At 32.9% G+C, this 21510-nt stretch overlaps 1 protein-coding gene across 1 annotated transcript in view; it reads left to right on the top strand.

Moving 5' to 3' along the window:
• Positions 1-21510, top strand: part of LOC129227394 (eyes absent homolog 1-like) — a 155123-nt gene that overhangs the window by 78336 nt on the left and 55277 nt on the right. Inside the window, exons 3-9 of the mRNA XM_054861945.1 lie at positions 141-262; positions 663-749; positions 3523-3606; positions 5596-5668; positions 7637-7767; positions 9200-9331; positions 21053-21120. Coding sequence (XP_054717920.1) covers positions 141-262; positions 663-749; positions 3523-3606; positions 5596-5668; positions 7637-7767; positions 9200-9331; positions 21053-21120 — 697 coding nt within the window. The remainder of the gene's footprint in view (positions 1-140; positions 263-662; positions 750-3522; positions 3607-5595; positions 5669-7636; positions 7768-9199; positions 9332-21052; positions 21121-21510) is intronic.

Here is a 21510-nt window from a genome sequence, read left to right as displayed (position 1 = left end):
ATATTAATTCAGAGAACTCTCGACAACGTCATTATCGGGTAAATATTAACAAGTGCTAGAGCTTAGCTTTTTTCTTCTGAAACAAACGCAACCTGCTTTATTGAACTCAAGTTAATGTGTATTTATTTCATTTTTTGCAGTAGTCAAGAAAGTCAACAAGGGAGTCTTTCCAGTCCCGAGACCCAAGGAGATAGCGGGCAGACGTCTCCTCATTCTTTGGCATCTGAGTCTCCCAGTTTGCCACCAACTCTCACTACAAATGGTAACTTAATGTAGTTATTAATATTTTTTGTCATATTAGTAAGCATCCGCTTATTAATTTAATAAATTCCTGTATCATATATCATATATTTTAAGGCATATTAACATTATCTTGATAAAATAATTTGCTGTTTAAAAGCACTTTAGCAATGTACTGTTTTGTAATTTCGTATTTAATTTCTTTTCATTTTTTGGGCTAAAATTGAAGTATGTGGTAGTCAGACCCGTTAAATGGACCCAATTTCAACTTTAGAATTTTATGATACTGTTAAATAATGTAACATTTGATGGATAACATTAAAATAGCTTTCATTGATTTGCGTAATTATTTAAAAAAAAACTGTTGCATAACTTTTATGGTGAATTTCTATTCATGTAAATCGTATTTTTTTAATGTACAGGTGTCCTAGGTTCTATGGCAAGTCCCAATGATTCGCCGTCGTATAATTCGACATCGACTTGGGGAATGTGTAGCAATGAACCTTCAGGTAAATAGCAAAATTATGTAAATCAAAATTTATTTGAAAATATTTTGTTTCAATTAATATTTAAATAAGTTATTTTGAAGTGCGTCCTCATCAAGTACTCTGTATTATGTTAATGAAAAGTAACCCCCTCCCCCCCCCCCCCCCCAAAAAAAAAAAACCACAAAGAAGTTTTTTTAGTAAAAGATACAACAACTTTGAAGTAATTGAAATCAAAAGCGATTTATCAGGATACAAACAATTCGTAGTCAATTGTCAAACTGAGAAATACTTAATTATTATATTGATATGTTTTTTGATCTGGAGTAACTTCATTTGTAGCTCTATAATTATAGAACTGATATTTGATTTTGAATACCTCAATCAATCATTTTTTCTTTTTGATATCATTACAGGCTAATTACTGACATTGTTACTCATCAACAGGAAATTTATTCTATTAATCATATGGCCTATATCTAGACTTTGGATATGGTTGATGTTTTTCATTGAACTCAAATGGCATTGTTTATTTTTGAACTCAAATTATTTATTTATGAACTTTTTTTGAAAAATGCTCATGAAAAGAAAAGTATGCTAATTTACATTTCTGCGTGCTATAGCCTGAATGAACATATTTATGTAATACAGTTTTAAAGTGCAATATTGGACACTTCTTTTGCATTAGAGGAAAAAAAATTGGCGATTGACTATTAGAGTGGAATAAGTATTTATCCGACACATACACTCATATTCAAATGATGTGCAAAAACGTGCAAAAGTAACATTGATGGTGCACTCGTTTTAGCACATTTAGCTCGAATACATTGCTTATCAATATACAGTGCGCCCCCGTTTATTATGCAAGACCTCTATTTTTGCAACTATTACTCCTAGATGGATATTTGGAGCAGCAAAAACAATCAGATTAAGATACCGAGTCAAGATATTATAAGTTTGAAAAAAAAAAAAAAAGTACGAAATTTTTAACGGCCTCTAGCTCCCTGAAGTTATATTTATGGAAATTCCTAGCTTAAACACGATTCAAGGAGATATTTTAAGTTCAAAATTATGAGGGACTTTGCTGAAAATGAGATGGAAACATATCGTCCTTCACGAAGAACACCGATTATGGTATTTATTTAAGCAAAAAATCGGTTTATATTTATTGTTTCTGGAAACTGAAGGAACATACAACACTATGATACGTAAAAACACAAAAAACGCACACTACAATTTTAGTAAAAAAAATCAAATTTATTAAGCTCTAATATCTGTATTTCAGAGCCAGAGTGATGTAAGTTCAAAAATTGCGATTTTTCGTTTATTAGTGCATTGTAAGTAGAGGCTTATTCCGCATCGAATCATAAGAACATAAGTCTTTAAAATAATTTTTTTTTTCAATTTTTTACCAGGGTTAAAAGAGCTCTCGGCCCATCCTTTGCATGTGCCAGAAAAAAAGTTTTTCCTATCTCCTATAAAATTAGCATAATGAGAATCACGTCATTCTGACACTGAAGTACAGATCTTAAAAACTACAAGTGTAAACTGGTGCAAGTTACAAAATGATGCGTTTCATATCTCGGTGAATATTGTTGGTATTAGTGTCAATATTTTTGTGTTCGAATTGCTTTTTATGCTTGTGATGTCCTGAAATAAACTTTCAGGGACGGACCTAGGGGCCGTACAAAAAGTTAATTTCATATTATTTCACTATTTTTTTTTCGCTTCAAACGTATATAGTATCAAGTATATCTTTTTTGGACAATTTTTACAATTGGGATTGTAAGTATGTATCTAGGACAAACGATTGACAAAATAGAGGTATCGGAGGTTAAAGCTGTTTAAACAAATATTTATTTAGAAGCGCAGCACTGACAACGTTCTCACCTAGTCTCTAGATGCGTGTACCATATAATGTAGTTTGTTTTTTATCATTGGGTTAACATAATAAAATATATACTTTTTTTCGATATCGATTAAGTTTTTTATTTGAGCAGTTTTTCGATTTTCCTTTTTTGCAATTTCTGTAAGATTGGTACTTTTGCATTTGTAATTTTTATGTATTTTTGAATCATTATTTAACTTTTAATATCGAGAGACAATAATAACAAATGATTATTCGTTAAACTCCAACTAACTTAAGAATTTATTTCTAAAGGTAGTTTAATAAATTCATTTTTAATATGTTTTTGTAATGTCGCAATTTTTGTGACACTATCTTTTGTTTGATATTATTTCAACTGCGCACATTTTTTTTTACTGCATAGATAATTTGTTGGTTTTTTATGACTGATTCATGTGCTATGGTATAACTTTTAAAGTATTACAACGTATTGGTGCTCGTTTTGCATATTTATTATGAAAAGACACCCCTGGAAATGTATAGACTGAAATTTGCACAAATTAAACCTTCAAATAAGTGGAGTAAGCAACTGTAAAGCGTAGAAATTCTAATAGAAAAACAATGTTGTGGTTAAAAACTAAAAGAGCATTACTAAAATAAATAAATAAACGCCAATGTTTCAAAACCTAACTGCAATCCTTGATTGCAGGCAGCTAGCTCATAGTTAAATAGTCGCAAAGAGCCAATGTATCCCTATTCAAAACCTTTCTATTAGTAACTTTTCCTGCTCTTTAAAAAATTGACAACAGTAAGCTGTACTATATATTTTCCCGAAACATTTATAAGCTTAACAGAAAGAATCTTCCAAAATCTTCCAATAAATGTAAAATCTTTTAAAAAGCACAGGTTCCAGACATTTTTTTAACTCTACTTTTTTTGTATACTTTCTAGTGAAAGTAGAGCATTTGGCCGGCCCAGACGGATCCCACTTAGATTCTGGATACCCCACAACAGATTCTTTAGCAAATTACACAGGTAAAAATATAAAAATAAAGCTAATTTGAGGTTTCGAAAATAAACTTATTTGATAAAATTCAATTTTTTTATTTAGTTTCTCAAGTTAACTTAACATTTTTAGATGAATGCTAGAGTTTATAAATATTTTTGACTAAAACAAATTTTTTTTTATTGCATTATAAATAAATTGATTCAATCTTTTAATTACTTTTTTAAAGAGTAATTTTAGAAATAAATTAAAGTTAGCTGTTTCGAAGTAAAAAGAAAACAATGTTTTGATCTTTAAAACGAAAAACTGAAAAAATTCGGTCATTTTCAAGAAAGATTCTATCTCAAAATTTTAAGTATACAAATTCAATATTCCTTTGATACTTATTTTTAAATTTATTAGGAAATACCAATTTAAATGAAGATAACATAACGATACAAGAAAAAAAGTGTTTCTGATTTTGAGAGACCTCCTCCTCCTCCCTTTTAAAAATGCAACAATATGAGTGAAATTTAGATAAGAGTACTGATATAACAATGAAACCAATTTGAGGATTTCGAAACTTTCTAGCTTTCGTAGCTTTGTAGAAAGACTTAACTAGTTAAGTTATTACAAAGCTATAGATATGAAACTTTAAGAATAAAATGTACGTTTCAGCACAGCATGTATTTCCGGCAAAAAATAAAATGTTTCGTAATCTCGAATAATTGATACAACTCATTTTTGGGATTTTTCTCAACTGAAATCTTTAAATGAGCATTATGAACTATCAATTTATTTTTGCAACATAACAAAGCAACATTTACATTATATTAGTATTTACAAAAACATTGGGTACATTTCATCAGTTAGGTCATTTCAAAGTTTTGTATGGAGCGGGTCAAAGGGTACTTTAATATTCAATGTCAGAAAAAAAAAATAGCAAATTACGTGCACACTACACATATGTAGGAAGACGACATTTTAAATGTCCAAGGGGGGGGGATTACCCATTCCTACCCCCTAAATGATGACCTGCACTTTATGCTATTCCTCTGTTGAAATACGTTGCGAGTTAAAAGATGATAATTGGAAGATTTTTTAGTTGAATACGAATGTTAGTAATAAGAAATGAATGAATACCTTTGTGCTAGTAAAAATACTAGCCAATAACATAAACAAGCATGAATTTTCAAAAAATCTCAATTTTGCAAATTTGATTTTGTGTTTCTTTTTCACTTTATATGAGCCAAACACTTCGCGTTTTCAAAATTTTAATTCAATTTCCTGTTTTAGAAAGGTGTTACATGTTTAATGTTTCCTTGGATTGTTTCTAAGTAGCATACATCCCAAACAAACTCTTTAAATCTGGATTTCATGAAATTTCAACGAATTTTTTAGAAGAGGACTAAATATCGAAAATATTAATACTTACATGGCTTAATAAATTATGTTTAATTTATTTAAGTCTCTAACTAAATTATAAAGTTAAGTTACACACACACACACACACACACACACACACACACACACACACACACACACATATATATATATATATATATATATTGTAGAGATATATTTTCCCTTTATTTCTTAAACCCCATGATTGTTTCAAAACAAGCTTGCACTGTCTGATTCCTGTCAAAAAATAAATAAATAAATAAATAAATAAATTCTACTACATGTTAATTGAATATGAATAAGAATTAGGGTAACACATGGAGCTCACAATGACAGCAAAAATTCATAACTCTGCAAATTAAAGTTTTATGCTCATGATATTTAAAAGCTCACTTGAGCGATGAATGTTTTAAGTTGACAATTTGAATTTATTATGATATGACAGTAAAATTCTAGTTCGAATAAAAGTAAAACAACTTTTTTCATAATTTTGCTTTATTTCATTTTGATGCGCGCCTATGGTGACAATCGAGTTTACAATAAAACATTTATTCTACTTCTAAATAAGTTGCAAAAAAATGAAATTATGTGTATAACTTATTAAATGCTTATATAAAATTAAATTTTCTTCTCAGGTGATATAAGCCCAGGAAAAGGAGCAGCAGCACTGGATTTTACTGGTTCCTATCCATCATCCTATTACAGCAGGTTAGTGTAGTTTTCCTCCTTTTTTTTTAGATCATGCAACCAAAAAGTTTGCAAAAGCATTTTCGGCTAGCAAAATATTTTTTTCTACTGAAATTATTCACAGCTATATAAGATTGGAATATTCGAGGAAAAGATTTTTTTCCAATTATATTAATTAGTATGAAATCCAATAATTAACCATGGGTCACTAAGGGTGCGTTCGACGAACCTCACCGGTCGATCGGTAAGTAACCGGTGACTTACCGCAGCGTTCTATGATCAACCGGTTACCTCACTGGTTACCATTCTAAGCAATTGATTGGTTGATTGGAGCACGTGCTCATTAGTTGTCACGTGATTAACTAACCGGTCGCTCTCGGTCGTGCTCATCGAACGCAACCTTAATGGGAGAATCTGAAGTAATAATCAATATTATTACTACTTCGCTTGAAAAAAAAACTTTCTTGAACTGAAAATAGTCCACTTTCCTGTATAACGTAAACCACCGACGACTTTGGAACATATTGTCACTACTTAGATTGTACACTAATTCCCACACTCCTTTTTACTGTTTAAAATAATTATCTTTATCTTTACTAATAATAAAGCTGAAAGTCTCTCTGTCCGAATATCTGCCTGGATGTCTGTGACGCGCATTGCGCCTAGACCGTTCGGCCGATTTTCATGGCACAAAGTTAGTCTGTAGCATGGGGGTGTGCACCTCGATTTGAGTGCGAAGCGATTTTTCGAATATTCGATTTTGTTCTTTTTTTATTTCAATTTTAAGAATATTTTCCGAAGCAAATATCATAAGATGGACGAGTAAATTACGAAATTATCATGACGTAGAACCGTAACATGGGAGAACGAATGAACATAGCCAATTGACGAGAAATTCATCATCCATTATTTGTAAATATACAGGCGAACCAAATGACCTTTTAATTTTCTACTATGGGCAAAGCCGTACGGGTACCACTAGTTTGAAAATAAAATGTATCTATTGTGTAGCTGAGCAAACCATCATTCTGCTAATGTTTAAATAAATAACTTTCAGTAAATTGCTGTTTTTATTTTCAAAACGGTTCCGGAGATTTTATTTCAAAAACTTCGGGATAAATATCAGGGGTGTGTTATGTTAAGGGTATAATTCATAACTCTATAGTTGGTTGGATAGAGATAAATATAATCAAAGGTGCAAAAGGTGGACTAAGATGGAACTCTACAGTATTTTAAGATTTTGTATGATGCTAATTGCTCTGTCCCTGATAATGAGAGTGCTTTAAGATTTAGTGTATGCCAATGACATTGTCTTATTTGCCAAACTATTTTAGGATATGCAACATAAGAGAAATGTTTTGTAAAAAAGGCGGAGACTGTAGGATTAGAAATAAATAAAAGCAAGACCGAAACAATGCGAATAAGTGAGAAAACTAAACGTGAAATTAAGATGGAAAGTGGCCAAATAGTGGATGTTGGCTGATTTACAAATCTTGGAACAACTGTTAATACGAAGGGAAGAATTAATGCTCGGATTGGGGTAAGAATTTCAAAAGCACAAAATTGTTTTAAAAGGTAAAACATTTAAATTATTATACTTAAAAAAAGTGCAAGGGTTTTTAAATACTTTAGTAGTTTTCAAATTTTAAAACATTGTGGTATACAGTAAAAGCTCTCTAATGCGGACACTAACGGGACAAATTTTTTCGCCCACAATAGAGGTGTGTCCGCTGGACAGGGCTTTAATAATGTTATTTGCGTTGGAATCGGGGAATTAAAAAATGTCCGTGTACGAGGGGTGACCGCACTTGAGAGGTGTCTGTTAGAAGGGGTTTTACTGTATATTGTGCTCTCATTTTGCCAATATTGTATCTTCACTAAGCATCATAGCATTGTGGAATTTAATTGCTGAAGCATTTCATCTGAAAACTAAGTCATGTGTTAAAATCATTTGGAATTTCATTTTTATACTCCGTTTGTTATTTCCAGCAGCATGCAAGCCTATCCACAATTTGGAGCTCAAAACTCAGCGTATTCAATGCAAGCCGCATCTAATTTTTACAATCAAGCCAGTCAAGCCACGGCGTACGGAGTCCTATCGCAATCTTATGGAGTATCAGGTAATAATTTATAATGCTTAATTTTCATTTCGCAATGATAGTTTACAAGCAATACTATCCACTGCAATTCTCGTCCCGCTGCAGTTATCATTGTAATCTATTTATTTTTTTTCTTGAAGAATTAGTTGATAAATTTAAGGGATTTTCTTTTCGTCAAAGGAAAAAAAAATCAATTATTGTGATTAAGTTTTTTCTTTACTTCTTTCCTTTTTCTTTCTTTTTCTTTCTTTCTTTCTTTCTGTTCTTTCTTTTTTTTTTTCTATTCTTTCATTTTTTTCTTTTTTTGGCATCAAAAACCGATTTTTTTTTATTGTAGTCCAAAAGTAGTTGTTGCGTTTAGTTCTTAATAAAGTAAAGAAAATTAAATTATTTTGATTGGATCGAAAATGTTTTGTACCAATATATGCTGTAATGCACTTTAATTGGAAAAACATATTTTTTCTGCATTAATTCGTTTCGCACAAAACGACGATGTGAGCATTCGTTGAGACTACATTATTGCTTCTTGAATCTTATGAATATGGTTGAACCAGATTTCTAGGAAACAACTTTTAGAAAACTGCAAAAGCTGTATAAATTCGATCATGAGCAGTATCACAAAATTGTGGTGTAATTCAAATTAACCTATCAAATAATTAGCCAGAAGATTATCTAATAGCCTTTAAAAATTTTAGCAGCATATAAAGAGATTTAATGCCATAAAAAAAACACAACACTGCGGAAATCAAAACTGTTTTTCCAAATGACTATAAACGAGCTGATATGTGCATCACATGACTCCCTTTTACACCAATTTAATGTTATTTCCCCATTATTGTAATTTTAATGTGATTCAATAATTAACTCTCGAAATATCACCAACACTGGCCAAATTAAAACCAGATTAAAAATTTTAAAAATCGCCAAATTTGTCGCCAAACTTGGTGACCAAAAGACTAGCGATATATCGCCAAGTGTCCGCCAAATTATAACATCACTTGAGTTTGCATCGAAATTAACAATGATTTCCCGCCCAAAAAGGTGCAAAAGACCCCTTTAGAAACAATCGAAAGCAACCAAAAGGAAAGGTGCACAACTTGACCCCACTAGGAGTCTACGTACCAAATTTCAACTTTCGAAGACCTACCGTTCTTGAGTAATGCAACATACATACGCGCATACATACGTACATACAGACGTCACGAGAAAACTCGCTGTAATTAACTCGGGAAATGTCAAAATGGATATTTCGGGCGTCTATGCGTTCTTAGGTACATATGTATGTGTGGTCGGGTCGAAAAACAACTCAACATTCATTCGGGGGTGAGCAAAATGAAAATTAAGATCGATTTTTGAGTGAACATTTTTTTGCGAAATACAATACTTCTTTTTATGTAAAAGGAAGTAAAAACATGCATTCGCACGTAATAATAATAAATTTTCTTGTGTTTAGGAGGTCGTGGTTTGAGTCAAAATGGAAAAAGTAACAGCAATAGCCTACCACAAAGTGCGTATCTAAATCCATACAGTTCGCATTTCCCAGCTGGAAACGGCACACAAACATCACAGAATCCTTATTCTTACGGTAAGGCTTAGTTTTCTGTACATCATTTTCAATAATTTTTTAACATTGGAAAAATGTTAATATTTGTGAGACACAGACTTCTTCTCCTTTAAATTTTAGACATAATTTATTTTTATTTGATCATGAATTATATGATACTTTATGTCATAAAATAAAGTGAATTATTATTCTCATTATTTATTTCTCGTATTTTTCAGCTATGTGGCTTAAAAATGAATTTAAAAAAACAAAACAAAAATATTTTGAAAAAAAAAACTTGTTAAATTCATGCTTACTTTTGAAACGAACATTGTATCAACCCACAATGAGAGCTATCGAAGATGTTAGCATTAAATTCTTGTTAACTGCTTTTGTTCTACTTTTGAGTTGGAAAGCTATTCACTTACAGCATAATGAGAAAAGAAGCAGAAATAAAATTTGTTAGCATTGACCACGTGGACATTTTTAATGAAAATTGCTTTATGAATATAGATTGATGATTGTGAAAGAATTTCGAAGCATATGTGAACATATGAGCAAAGCTTTTAATGTATCCAAAAAATTCTCTACATTGTTTTACTTTCTTTTCCTTGTCAGCATGCAACACAATGAAAATTTTGAATTGAGGAAAATGTTTCGTATATATATATATATATATATATATATTTCTCTTTTTACAAAAAAAAAAAAAAAAAAAAAGGTTGCCTTTTAGCTTGGCTGGTTGAAAACCCCGAGAAAATGCCTTTGGTAACCAATAAACTGCCTCAACAATTTCGGTATCAACTAGCAAGAGAGCAATTTAACAACTAAATGAGAATCTGCGACATAATAAAATTGTTTAGTTGACAAAAATTCTGTTTTTTTTTTTTTTTTTTTTTTTGCCAATTCAGAAAGTAAATGTATCGAAACCTAGGAAAGGAACATAATCACTAGGTACAGATACAGATATCAAGAAAATAATTCTTAAAAATTAAATAAAGATCTGCGAGCAAAAGGAACAATTTAACAACAACCAAATAAACCAGTTATATTTCTTCCCTATTTTTTCATTTCATCTTGCCACATGATGAAGAGATTGAGCATTTTTCCCGGTTCTGTCAATGCGTTTAATGGTCCATGAAATTAACATGACAGCACAAAGCTTATGTCTTACTTCCATTTTTGTTGTTGCGTTACTTCATGAAAGAATTCAGCCGCATTGTTGATTCCGAAGTTAATATAAATAAGTTTTTATTCTTCTTCCGACAGAAGGTAGCACTTGAATCTCTTTTATGCAGTATTTGATTTCGTCTGGGTATTTAGGGCGTATAAGTTTCAAGGAAAATTAAATAGTTGATTTTGATATGGTTTCAAGTGTGGGAACTTTTTCACTCGGAATTTCTTTTCGTAGACTTTTCGTTTGCAAATAACAATACAGTGAAATCCCGTCACAACGAAATCCAGGGGACCAAAAATTTTGTTCATTGTAACGGAAATTTCGTATTCATAGAATCTAAGTAATCTAATGGTAATTAATTTGGGTCTGAAAATTTATTTCGTTGAAGTGGATATTTCGTTGTAGTGGTATTCGTTACAAAGGATTTCACTGTATTTAAGGATTTTATTTTCTTTTCAATTTTGCACATGATCTGATGTTAAGATGATGTACCTCTTTTCTTGTATCTATGTACGTATACACAGGGTAACAAGAAATAACTTGGGCACGCATAGTACATTATAATTTTAATGCTAATGAAAATATTGTGACTAATATGAATACATTATTTCGTCTACTATATTTACTAATTTTCAAAGTGGCTGCCTTTGACCTTAATACAGAGCTTTAAACGTGTCACTAAATTTTCGGTTATTGGGCTGCAACTCACCGATATTTTACCCATTCCTTGAACAAGGATTTCTTTAGGGATGTCAAAGTTTTATGGGGTTTAGCACACATCCTTGTCTCCAAGACCTTCTTCCCTTCTTGCATTGTTGAACGGCGTCAACGACCCTGATCTAATGGTTTGGGGTGGGATATATGCTAGTAGGAAAAGGAAAATATAACTTGTTTTTGTTGATCAAGGCGTTAAGATTAATCAAGAAACATAACAAACGGAAGCTGTTGTCTTACCTTGGTCGCTAAAGTTCTTTGGAAACAAAAGATGGACCTTCCAACAGGATTCCGCACCTGCACACAGAGCTAAAAGCACTCAAGACACTTGGTGCAAGGTACATTTTTGGGGATTTCATTGGAGCTTAAGAATGGCCACCGCATTCCCCAGATTTGAACCCAATTTATTATTCTGTTTGGTCTAAGACAAGGGTGTGTGCTAAACCTCATAAAACTCGCATCCCTAAAGAAATTCTTATGTAAGGCTTGGGATAAAATATCAGTGAGTTGCGACTCTTAGCTGAAAATTTTGTGACACGTTTAATACTCAGTATTAAGACTAAAGGTTGCCACTTTGAAAATTTGTGAATATATTAGACGCAATGATGCATTCATATTAATTTTGAAGTTGGGTCGTAATATTTTCAATAGCATTAAAGTTATGATGTATCATGTGTGTCTAAGTTATTTCTTGTCGTCCTGTATAAGTATTGCATCTTTAAGTCTTTTTATGGATACTTTGCGAGTCTAATGAAAGTACTTTCAAACAGTTTTAACCTTCAAAATTAAGATGTGGTTGAAATTTGATGGTAATTGCTCTCGAACAAGCAGAAAATTTTGTAAGAAAAATGAAACTGGTTATTTCAAAAATTGATGTCGAATTTTCAGAGTTTTTTTTAATTTTCGTCTCTTTTATCTTTCTTTCTTTCAATCTTTCTTTCTTTCAATCTTTATTTTCTTCGGGAGTGGGGAGTATTTTTTCAAATTAGTAGTCATAAGTATCATGTGAACATGGGCGCCCACATGCAAAATTGTAAGGGGGGGGCTTAGATATTTCAACCATGGTTTTAGCGTGATATTTTCCCCATGAAAACCAATTTCAGGACAGATTAGAGTCATTAAAATTGGACATTTTTAATTGCTTAGTCATTAATGGCTGGAGAAGAAATATTTTTACATTTTTGCAAAGAAAAAAATACTAAAAACAAGGAAGTTCTAATTTCTAAAAACGGGCTCGAGACCCCCCTGGCCCCCCTATATGAGCGCCCTTGCATGTGAATGCAAAAGTAGCTCACATTTAACTTTCTTATTACATTGAAATACTAATGTCCGACTCTAGAGTCATTAGTTCAGAAAGGAAGACAAAACTAGTTTTCTTCATCCGAAGCAAATGACGTTTGCTCAAAATTCACAACTTCCAACTAATGCTCTAAAAAGAAAGGACTCGAAAAATATGTCTAATGAGGACCCATTCTCCCAATATCTGATTTTATGATGATGGTCACATGTTTGGATGAGGTATAAATTCGGAGATTGAAAAACCTGAAACGAGAGCATAAATCCTGTATTTGTGGTACGAACTGCTTATACTTGTACGTACTTTATTGATGAAAACCGAACTCATTTCCCCAAATAGTGAAAAGACGACACGATGATATTGAGTATCGAAATCATAACTATTCCTATGAAAGATCCAGTGATGGATACAGCTTCCACACATTACATAGTGATCACTGAAATCGAAGCTCAAGTCTGTATCGGTAAACTCTTACGAAAGTAATATAACTCATCTCAGCTCCAATTATACTTCCTTATTACTACCCCAAAAGAGGTAACCATTGCCAAGGTCATTACTCAAACTAATCAGAGCCAAACTATAAGCATCTTTCGACATCGAGCCTGAAACTATCTTTGCCATCGAGCCTCAAACCTTTCGTTCCTTGAGTCTTCAGTTACTCCATGTTTTTTTATACAGTGATCCTTGAGGTTGAAAACTCCTTTCTAGGGCAGCGATTCTCAATCGGTAGTTTGGTGGGCCCGTAAATTTGACCGGTTCGCAAAGAATCCTTGAGATTCTTTAACGCCCAAGGGCTCCCATAAAGGGAGGGCAAGTGGGGCTCAAGCCCCCCCCCCCCTTTTAAAATTAGAACTTCCTTGTTTTTAGTACATTTTCCTTTGCAGAAATGAAAAAAACATTTCTTTTCCAGCCTATAGTGAATAAGTTATTGAAAATATCAAATTTTAATAACTCTAATCTGTACTGAAATCGGTTTCTTTGGGGAAAATATCCTGCTAAACCATAGGGAAAATATCTGAGCCCCCCCCCCTTAAAATTTTGCACATGGACGCCCTTGTTAACGCCAAATCAAGCTTGATTTCTGTATTTATTAATTTAATTACTATTATTATTATTTTGCAAAAACAGAGAGAGAAAAAAAAACTCTCAGCCGTTCGCAAAACTTTTTCGCAAGTGTTTGACGGTCCTCACATTTTTTAACGGTCCTAGAATGCAAGTTTTTTTCCTTTTTTTTTTGGTAAGAAAAGAAAGGACACAAATTGTATTTGCAGTGCGCAAGAAATCTAAGGGAAAACTAAACATAATAATTATACTTTACATATAATTATAAATGTTTATTTACAATTCTAAAAAACTAATGTTACATTTCTTCATTGAGTAAAAAATACTACAGTAAAACCTGTCTACAACGATGCTGTTGGGACCTAAAAAAGAGTATTGTTATAGACAGGTCATCGTTATAGACAGTTTGATTATTAATGCTGATATATTGCTGGCGGGACCACGGAAGATATCGTAATAGACAGGTTTATTGTTATAGCCAGTATTGTTATACACAGGTTTCCACTATATAAATGTTTAAAATACGATTACTATGTTTTCTGTTGTTGTAAATATCACTTTCTGTTTTCAATATTAGCTAATTTCTGAATTTTCCTTTGTTTAAATCGACGTGAAACTGCTCTGACGTATAAGACCCGAACCATTCAACAAGGAGTATTTCAATTAAGAAACAGAGGAGCATCTATTAGTTCCGGGCAATTAGGTTTGTTTCAAAAAGAAAAGTTAAGAAAAAAAGGGGGGAAACCGCGGTGCAATGCCAGCGTATTCTTGAGTTAGGCGTGAAAAATATCTGATGGATGGTTCTAAGGGAGATGTTTACCGTAATTCTCAAAGTGGCACGGATTTATCTCTTAACGTGCCGCCGACTGTTTATTTTAATCTCTCGAGTTGTTTCATTTATTTTTCGTTTTTGCAATTTTTTCTATTTCTACGTAAAAAAAGGGGGATTTTTTTTTCGTACTTTTTTCGTTGCGTTATTCAGCGACGTTCTTTCTCTCATTTGCCAAGACGGCGGATTTTAATTCATCGCTTTAAAAATTTCTCCTTTGCTTACACATACCATTTCTATATTTTAGAAACAGGAAACACTTCTTTTTATCACGATATTATACTTAATTAACCTTATTAAATTGATTTGATCACTTGGTTTGTTTTTAAAACTTATTTAAGATCCTTAAAAGTAAATAACAAGTTTCTTTCTTTTTTTATTAAAACTAATATCAAAAGGTTACATTTAAGAGTTTATCATGTTACATTTGGTATACGCCCAACATGTCGCGGCCAAAACGTCGCGGGACAAAATGTCGCGGCCGAAATGTCGCCGGTCCAAAATGTCGCCGGTCCAAAATGTCGCAGGTCCAAAATGTCGCTAGGCCAAAATGTCGCTGGTCAAAAATGTCACTGGGCCAAAATGTCGTCGGTCAAAAATGTCGCCAGCCCAAAATGTCGCCGGGCCAAAATGTCGCCAGTTCGAAATGTCGCCGGTCCAAAATGTCGCTGGACCAAAATGTCGCTGGACCAAAATGCCGTCGGGCTAAAATGTCGCCAGTCCGAAATGTCGCCGGGCCAAATTTTCTCGTTCAAATGATACGAAAAATTTAAATGTACGTCGATTGTTTTCAGCATAAAAGTTGCGAAAGAATGCTAATTGCCTTTCAAAGTAAGTTCCTTAAAAATTGTCTTCTGTCTTAATTTGTAAACGTCAGACATATTCTAGAAAGTCAATAGTATACAGGAAAACATACGTTTTTCTGCATATTATTGCATACGTAAACGTACGTGAGGATTGTGCAACGGAATTCTCTTTCTTATTTAATATGACTGCTATATTTCAAGACGTAATGCAAGGATTCAGACAAAAAAATTGCTATGGAAGTAAAACTAAACGGAAACAGGAACTATTATGATACTAAAATGATTTTTTAATTAATTGCGCGAGTCATAGCGTACTTAAATAAACATTAAATTTAAATATTTCCTTTAGATCGTCTCAAGATCAGGCAAGAGAGAAAGAGAGCGATTGAGCAAGATATCAAAAAATAAATTAGTCAAATTTTCCTCTTTTTCTGTAGAATTTTAATTACCGGGGATATTAAAATCTGAATTCGCATTCTTTCACAATTTTTGCAGTAAAAATTAGCTACTCGAAAGATCGATTCCTTTCAAGAACAATTTATTCATTAAATTATTACTAGAAAATCGCCCGTCAATGTAGGACGGGTGAAATTACATTTGAACGAAGCCATTGCCTGTTTGGTGATATTTTGATAGTTGAAATGGTTAACTTAACTCCAGTAAATTAACCCTAAACTCCAGTAGGTAGCGTTCATTGTTGACCATTTTTTCGTTTCTTCATTCGTTCTGTTACGAGTTCAGCCTTTCCCTGAATGTTAAACATTACGGAAACATAATATCAAATTTTCATGCCGTGGTGCGAGTTTCACTGTTGAAACACGCGGGTTACTCGATCATTGGCTATTATTTATATGAGGATTATCATCATTAATATATTGTTCTTTTTGAAATACCAAACCATATATAGAGCTGGAATAATAACCTTTTTTAAGCCCATTTTAATATGAAGTCTAATTCTTTTCACGTTTGTTGCGATTTCATTGTTGGCTGGTGATCGGAAAAATCACAACAAATTCAAATTTGCATCTCTTGCCATTTTCGAGTCGTATTTTTAACAAATAAAGTATTTGTAATTGATTTCAGCATGTATGCAAAGCTTTTAAAAGAATTTTCAATTGTGGGGCAGAATCATCGAATGTTGGGTACCCTTTGTTTTTGTCATTTACGACAAACGTGATAAAGAAAAAACAATAATAATGTACGTGAAGTGAAAATATAGAAACCTGATATTAGGATCATTTAAGTTCGAAACCTTAAACAAAGTTTTAGCAGTAAGTATTTTTTTCAAAATTCCGACAACAACCCTTTAAAACCCCTGGTAAAACAAGAACAACTTTATAGAAAAAGGCTGCGCGCTCGAAGTCAGAATCGAACTAAGTTTGAAGTAAAAGCATCGGAGTCGGAGTCTGGAGTCAAAGGTTTGAAATTCCAAGAGTCAGAGTTGGTCATTTTCCTTCAAAGGGCGCAGGTGTGCCAGTGCTAGCGCAGCTCACTGTAAAAAAAATTCCGAAACGTTACTGATTATTTCCGTGGAATATTTCAGGATTTCACAGGTTTTTATCCACTTCCTGAGAAAATCAAGTATATTTGTCAAAAGGTTTCCTGAATTGTTACAAGTTGCACAAGTGCAGACTACTCACTGTTGTGAAAAATACTTAAAGCTACCAGTTTAAAGGTTAACTGAGCGTATTTAATAATTTTATTGGCTTTAGTTCAATTACGGCCCGTTTAGATTGACAAAGCTCCCAATAAGAGTGAATAAGTATCTGGATTCAGTAGCTTTGCAAGAACTGCTTTCGAGTTAGATTCGTGGCGCTTGCCTGCAATTCTGTCTTAGCTTTGGTCATGTTTTCAATAATGCTTTAGGCAATCTTTTGGAAAACAGGAAGGTGTCAAGCTATTATATTAAACTTACTAAAGTTTTCTCTAAAGGTTCCAAAGACACAAATGGCTTTGATCGGGGAAATTACTGAACTCTTCAGAAAGATGCCAGAATATTTTCAGGAAGGTTACTGAGTTTTAGCGAAAAACCTGCCTGTTATTTGCAAGATATGTTACTTGCAGATGTTAGACACATTAGTAGCTCATTATTTTCCTGCAGCGCGTCCGAATTTTTTTTACAGTGTTAGAAAAGATGTCAATCTGATTTTGGGGTGAAGGAGTTGGAATCGAAGGCTCCAAAACTCCCAAGGCAAGAGTCAGCCATTTTTCCCTCCGACCCTGTAGCACTGATATATAAAATAGTCCTCTCTCTCTCTTTTAACCCCCCCTCTCTTTCTCTCTCTCTCTCTTGAGTGATATATTTAAACTTAGTTTATTTTTCATCATTTATTTAACTACACTTACTCACGCAAACGATAACGAAAATCTTACTTCTTGAGATATAGCAGTCACATAAACCGCGGAAAATTATTCTGTGCGCCATCCTTTTGGGATGATTGAAGCCAAAAATAAATAAGCAACTCGCCATTTAAGATATACCTGTAGACCAAATTTTGTCTGAATCCTTGTATCACTTCTTGAGATATATCAGTCACGAATAATAAAAAAGAAAGGGAAAAAACATTCTATTGCACCTGCCTCTGGTGTTATTGGCTCCGACATCTGTCCACCTGCTGCATCCTAACATTTTATTTGATTCCAGTCATCATTTTTTGAGAACTGTCAGTCATGAAAATCGATGGAAACGTTCAGTTGCTTCACTATCTTGAACGAATTGACGCAAAAAACCACTCAGCCATAAATCACATTTGGGTACTTGCGAGTACCGTTCCAATTCTTACTGCAGGTTTTTAGGTAGAATGGCAGCAAAAAATCGGAAACATACACACGTACTATTCTTGAAGAAAAGTTCAAAACAATGCAGCGAACGTCAGAACTGAACGCCGTCAAAACTTTTTACAGTTGGTAGATAGCGAATCACAAGAAATAAGATAACGTAAAAAATGAAAAGTGCGTTTGCTTATAGTCTATATTTATTTGCTGAAAAACAGCCAATAGTTACGAAACAAAACGGCAGAAAAATTTTAGAATTTATCAAGAAACTTATTTCTCTCAGTTCCATTTTTAATGGAGACATTCATTTAAGGCAGTTACCATTTATTTGCAAATTTGATGTTTAACAGCACTGTTATACATTTCCATTTTTCTTATCGACTGAATGAGCGAATTTTGAACCGGCGACTTCCTAGACTGGCGACATTTTGAACCAGTGACATTTTGGACTGGCGACATTTTGGCCCGACGACATTTTGGACTGGCGATATTTTGGCCCGGCGACATTTTGACCCGACGACATTTTGGACTGGCGACATTTTGGCCTGGCGACATTTTAGGCAAGCGACGTTTTGGACCGGCGACATTTTGGCCTGGCGACATTTTGGGCAAGCGACATTTTGGACCGGCGACATTTTGGACTGGCGACATTTTGGACTGGCGACATTTTAGGCCGGCGACATTTTGGACCGGCGACATTTTGGACTGGCGACATTTTAGGCCGGCGACATTTTGACAGCGACATTATGTCCCGCGACATTTCGGTGGCGACATTTTGACCCTAAACCGTTACATTTATACAGAGGTGGTGCCCACCTAAGGTGGGAAGGGGGGGATATGCCACAGACTGCGGCATTGAAATTTTTAGGGAAGGTTGTTTTGAGGAGTATTTTTCTCATTTTAGAGGGGGGGGGGGGGGGCTCTTGCTTTTTTCGAGGGGACTTTGCGACATTTAGATATTTAGGGGGGTGCGCCCTTGATCTTATGGGAGTGGCCCCCCTGATCTATAATAGATCAATACAATTTGCCAACATCATTGCTTTAGCAACCGCGAAAGGTTACAAAAACAATAAAAAAAATATAGCATACCAAAGAAAGAAAAACATCACATCAACATAATTACAAAAAATAAATAAATAAATAAATAAATAAATAAATTAATAAATAAATAAATAAATAAATAAAAATAAATAAATAAATAAAATAAATTAACAAATTAACTCTTTATGTAACGCTTCCTTAGATTTTCTTGCATTTTGAAAAGGGATTTTTCAGCTCTCGCCCTACTTTTAAGGAAAATGCAAGTGAATTGCAATGAATTCTATGCATGCATCTTTCGCGCTTTCTGTAAAGAAGATTTTTCCCCCATAATGTCAGACAACGCCTTATCAAGGAGTTCATTACTATATTAATATGGACCCCCCCCCAGCAATCCAACGGTATAACTTTTCGTTACGATTCGTATTCAGGGGCGCATACGGATTACCGTTTTAGGGGCAGAAAGTCATACTGAAGAATGTAAGGTTTTGGGTAAGAAAACATTTCTAAAATTCCTGAGGTGTCAATAAAAAGCATTAAATTGGAAAGGAATAAGGAATTAACTGTCTAACCATCGGTTATATGGAAAGGCTAATATCCTGTTTATAGGCGGAAACGGACGTATCTATTGCTTTACAGGGGTGGTAGTCGAAACTAATTAATTAAGGGCTTTTTAGCATTTCTGTTTTCGAGGTTCATCGTTGAAATATAAAAGTGTTTTTTGGTGAATTTTAATGCATTTAAAGCAGTTTGTGCTTCTCATTTTTAAATCACGTGACAGATTTTTGAGTGTATTTTACCCTACAATATAGTGAGACTCAAAATTAATGCCGTTTTTTTTTTTTTTCAATTCCAAAGTTAATAAATTTTTACTTTTAAGCAATGATGAAATTACCCTCATTATGAATAACATTTGCCATACAGTGATCAAAGTTTCAATCCCAAAGCAATAATATAATCAATTGCTTTTGGAACAAAGCATCTGAAAAAGGCATTTTAGATAACAGAGTAAAATTTTCGTGATTTTTTTCTCATAATGGCCGGAATAAAGGGAAATCATTAATCAAATCGGGCCAGTTTACTTCAGCGATTTTCAACCTGAAAGCTTGGTTCTGAAACATAATTATGCAAGACCACATTGCTTTAAACGAAATCTGGAAAAATTACTGAATTGGGGCATTTTGCTTCACCCAATGTACTCACACGACACTGTACCATCCGATATCCTTTATTCTAATTGCTATGTGAAAAAAAACTAGAAGAAACGGCTGATATCCTTCATGCCACCTCTAGATTCAGAAACCCTTTTGAGAAATTAGTTGTAAACCCCAGAATGTATTCTACACCTAGGTATACCTGATACATCAGATACAGATACTAGATATCTATAACTAAGAAAAAACTTAAATAACAAGAAGTTCAATAAGTATTCCAAAACTTCTGTTTCAGTGTAGGATTATACGGTATTGCTCAAACTTTTGTCGCAATTAAATTCAAGCACTATCAATACAATTTCGTTTAGCTTTTCGTAGTAAACCACCTGCGCATTGAAGGTTTTCGCGAACCACGAGGGGTCCGCGTACCACCTGTTATGAACCACTGTTGACTAGTTAATACTTTACATAATTCAAACAGTTTCCCTTTAAATCTCTGGTTTCGATATCATCAAGTTTATGGTAAATATCTAAATGCTGTCCAGTTGTCAGGTTTAATTGACTGAAAGCTTTATTGGAATTAAAGCCTTTTTTAGTATTAATATCGATCGGCGGTATCATAAAATTGCTACAACATGCTAAGTTGACATCAGTATTGTCGTAAACTCAAGAGAAAAGTAAGCTAATTTTTTTTAAAAAATAAAAAATAAATAAAATTAAAAAAATAAATAAATAAATAAATAAAGATTGAAAAAAAAAAAAAAACATGCATAAATGTTTAAAAGAAAATTTCAGTTATAATAGTTTTAAAAAATAATATTAAAAAATTAATAAACGCGTTAGTTAATTTCCTAAAAAAATTTAAAGTTTCTGTTTCATGAAATATTCTTTTTTTTTTTTTTCGATTTCAGGTGGTGCTTACACAACTGGGGGATTTCCTAGCAATGCAACAAACGCCCAATCCTATTCTTCTCAACAAGTATGTTTTGTTTTAGCTAAAAAATGTGTGAAAATACTTGGTATTTTGTTTTTATTTGTCTATAAAGTCAAAACCAGTAAATTAAATTTGAAATCATAAAGAAGCTGTTCGATGAATCGATTTTTGTATTTTGGATAAAGACTTTAGATTTTAAACGTTTAAAGTAACATATTCCATTTGTTGCAATTTTTAACAGAAGTCAGAATTAAAATCATTCCACTTTGTTACATTATTTGGATATGTAAAAGTAAAATTCCCAGTAACAAATATGTACGTATTTTTAAAAATATTTCTTACATTAACTATGTCCAATATTATAAATTTAAATATGACAGAAAAGAAAATAACTTTAAATTAGATAATTAAAATTTTCTTTGAAATATTAATGCA

This window comes from Uloborus diversus, chromosome 8 (genome assembly GCF_026930045.1).
Source record: "Uloborus diversus isolate 005 chromosome 8, Udiv.v.3.1, whole genome shotgun sequence".
Lineage (NCBI taxonomy): Eukaryota > Metazoa > Arthropoda > Arachnida > Araneae > Uloboridae > Uloborus > Uloborus diversus.
The sequence above is the reverse complement of the archived record's forward strand: the minus strand, read 5'-3'. Positions and strand labels throughout refer to the sequence as shown.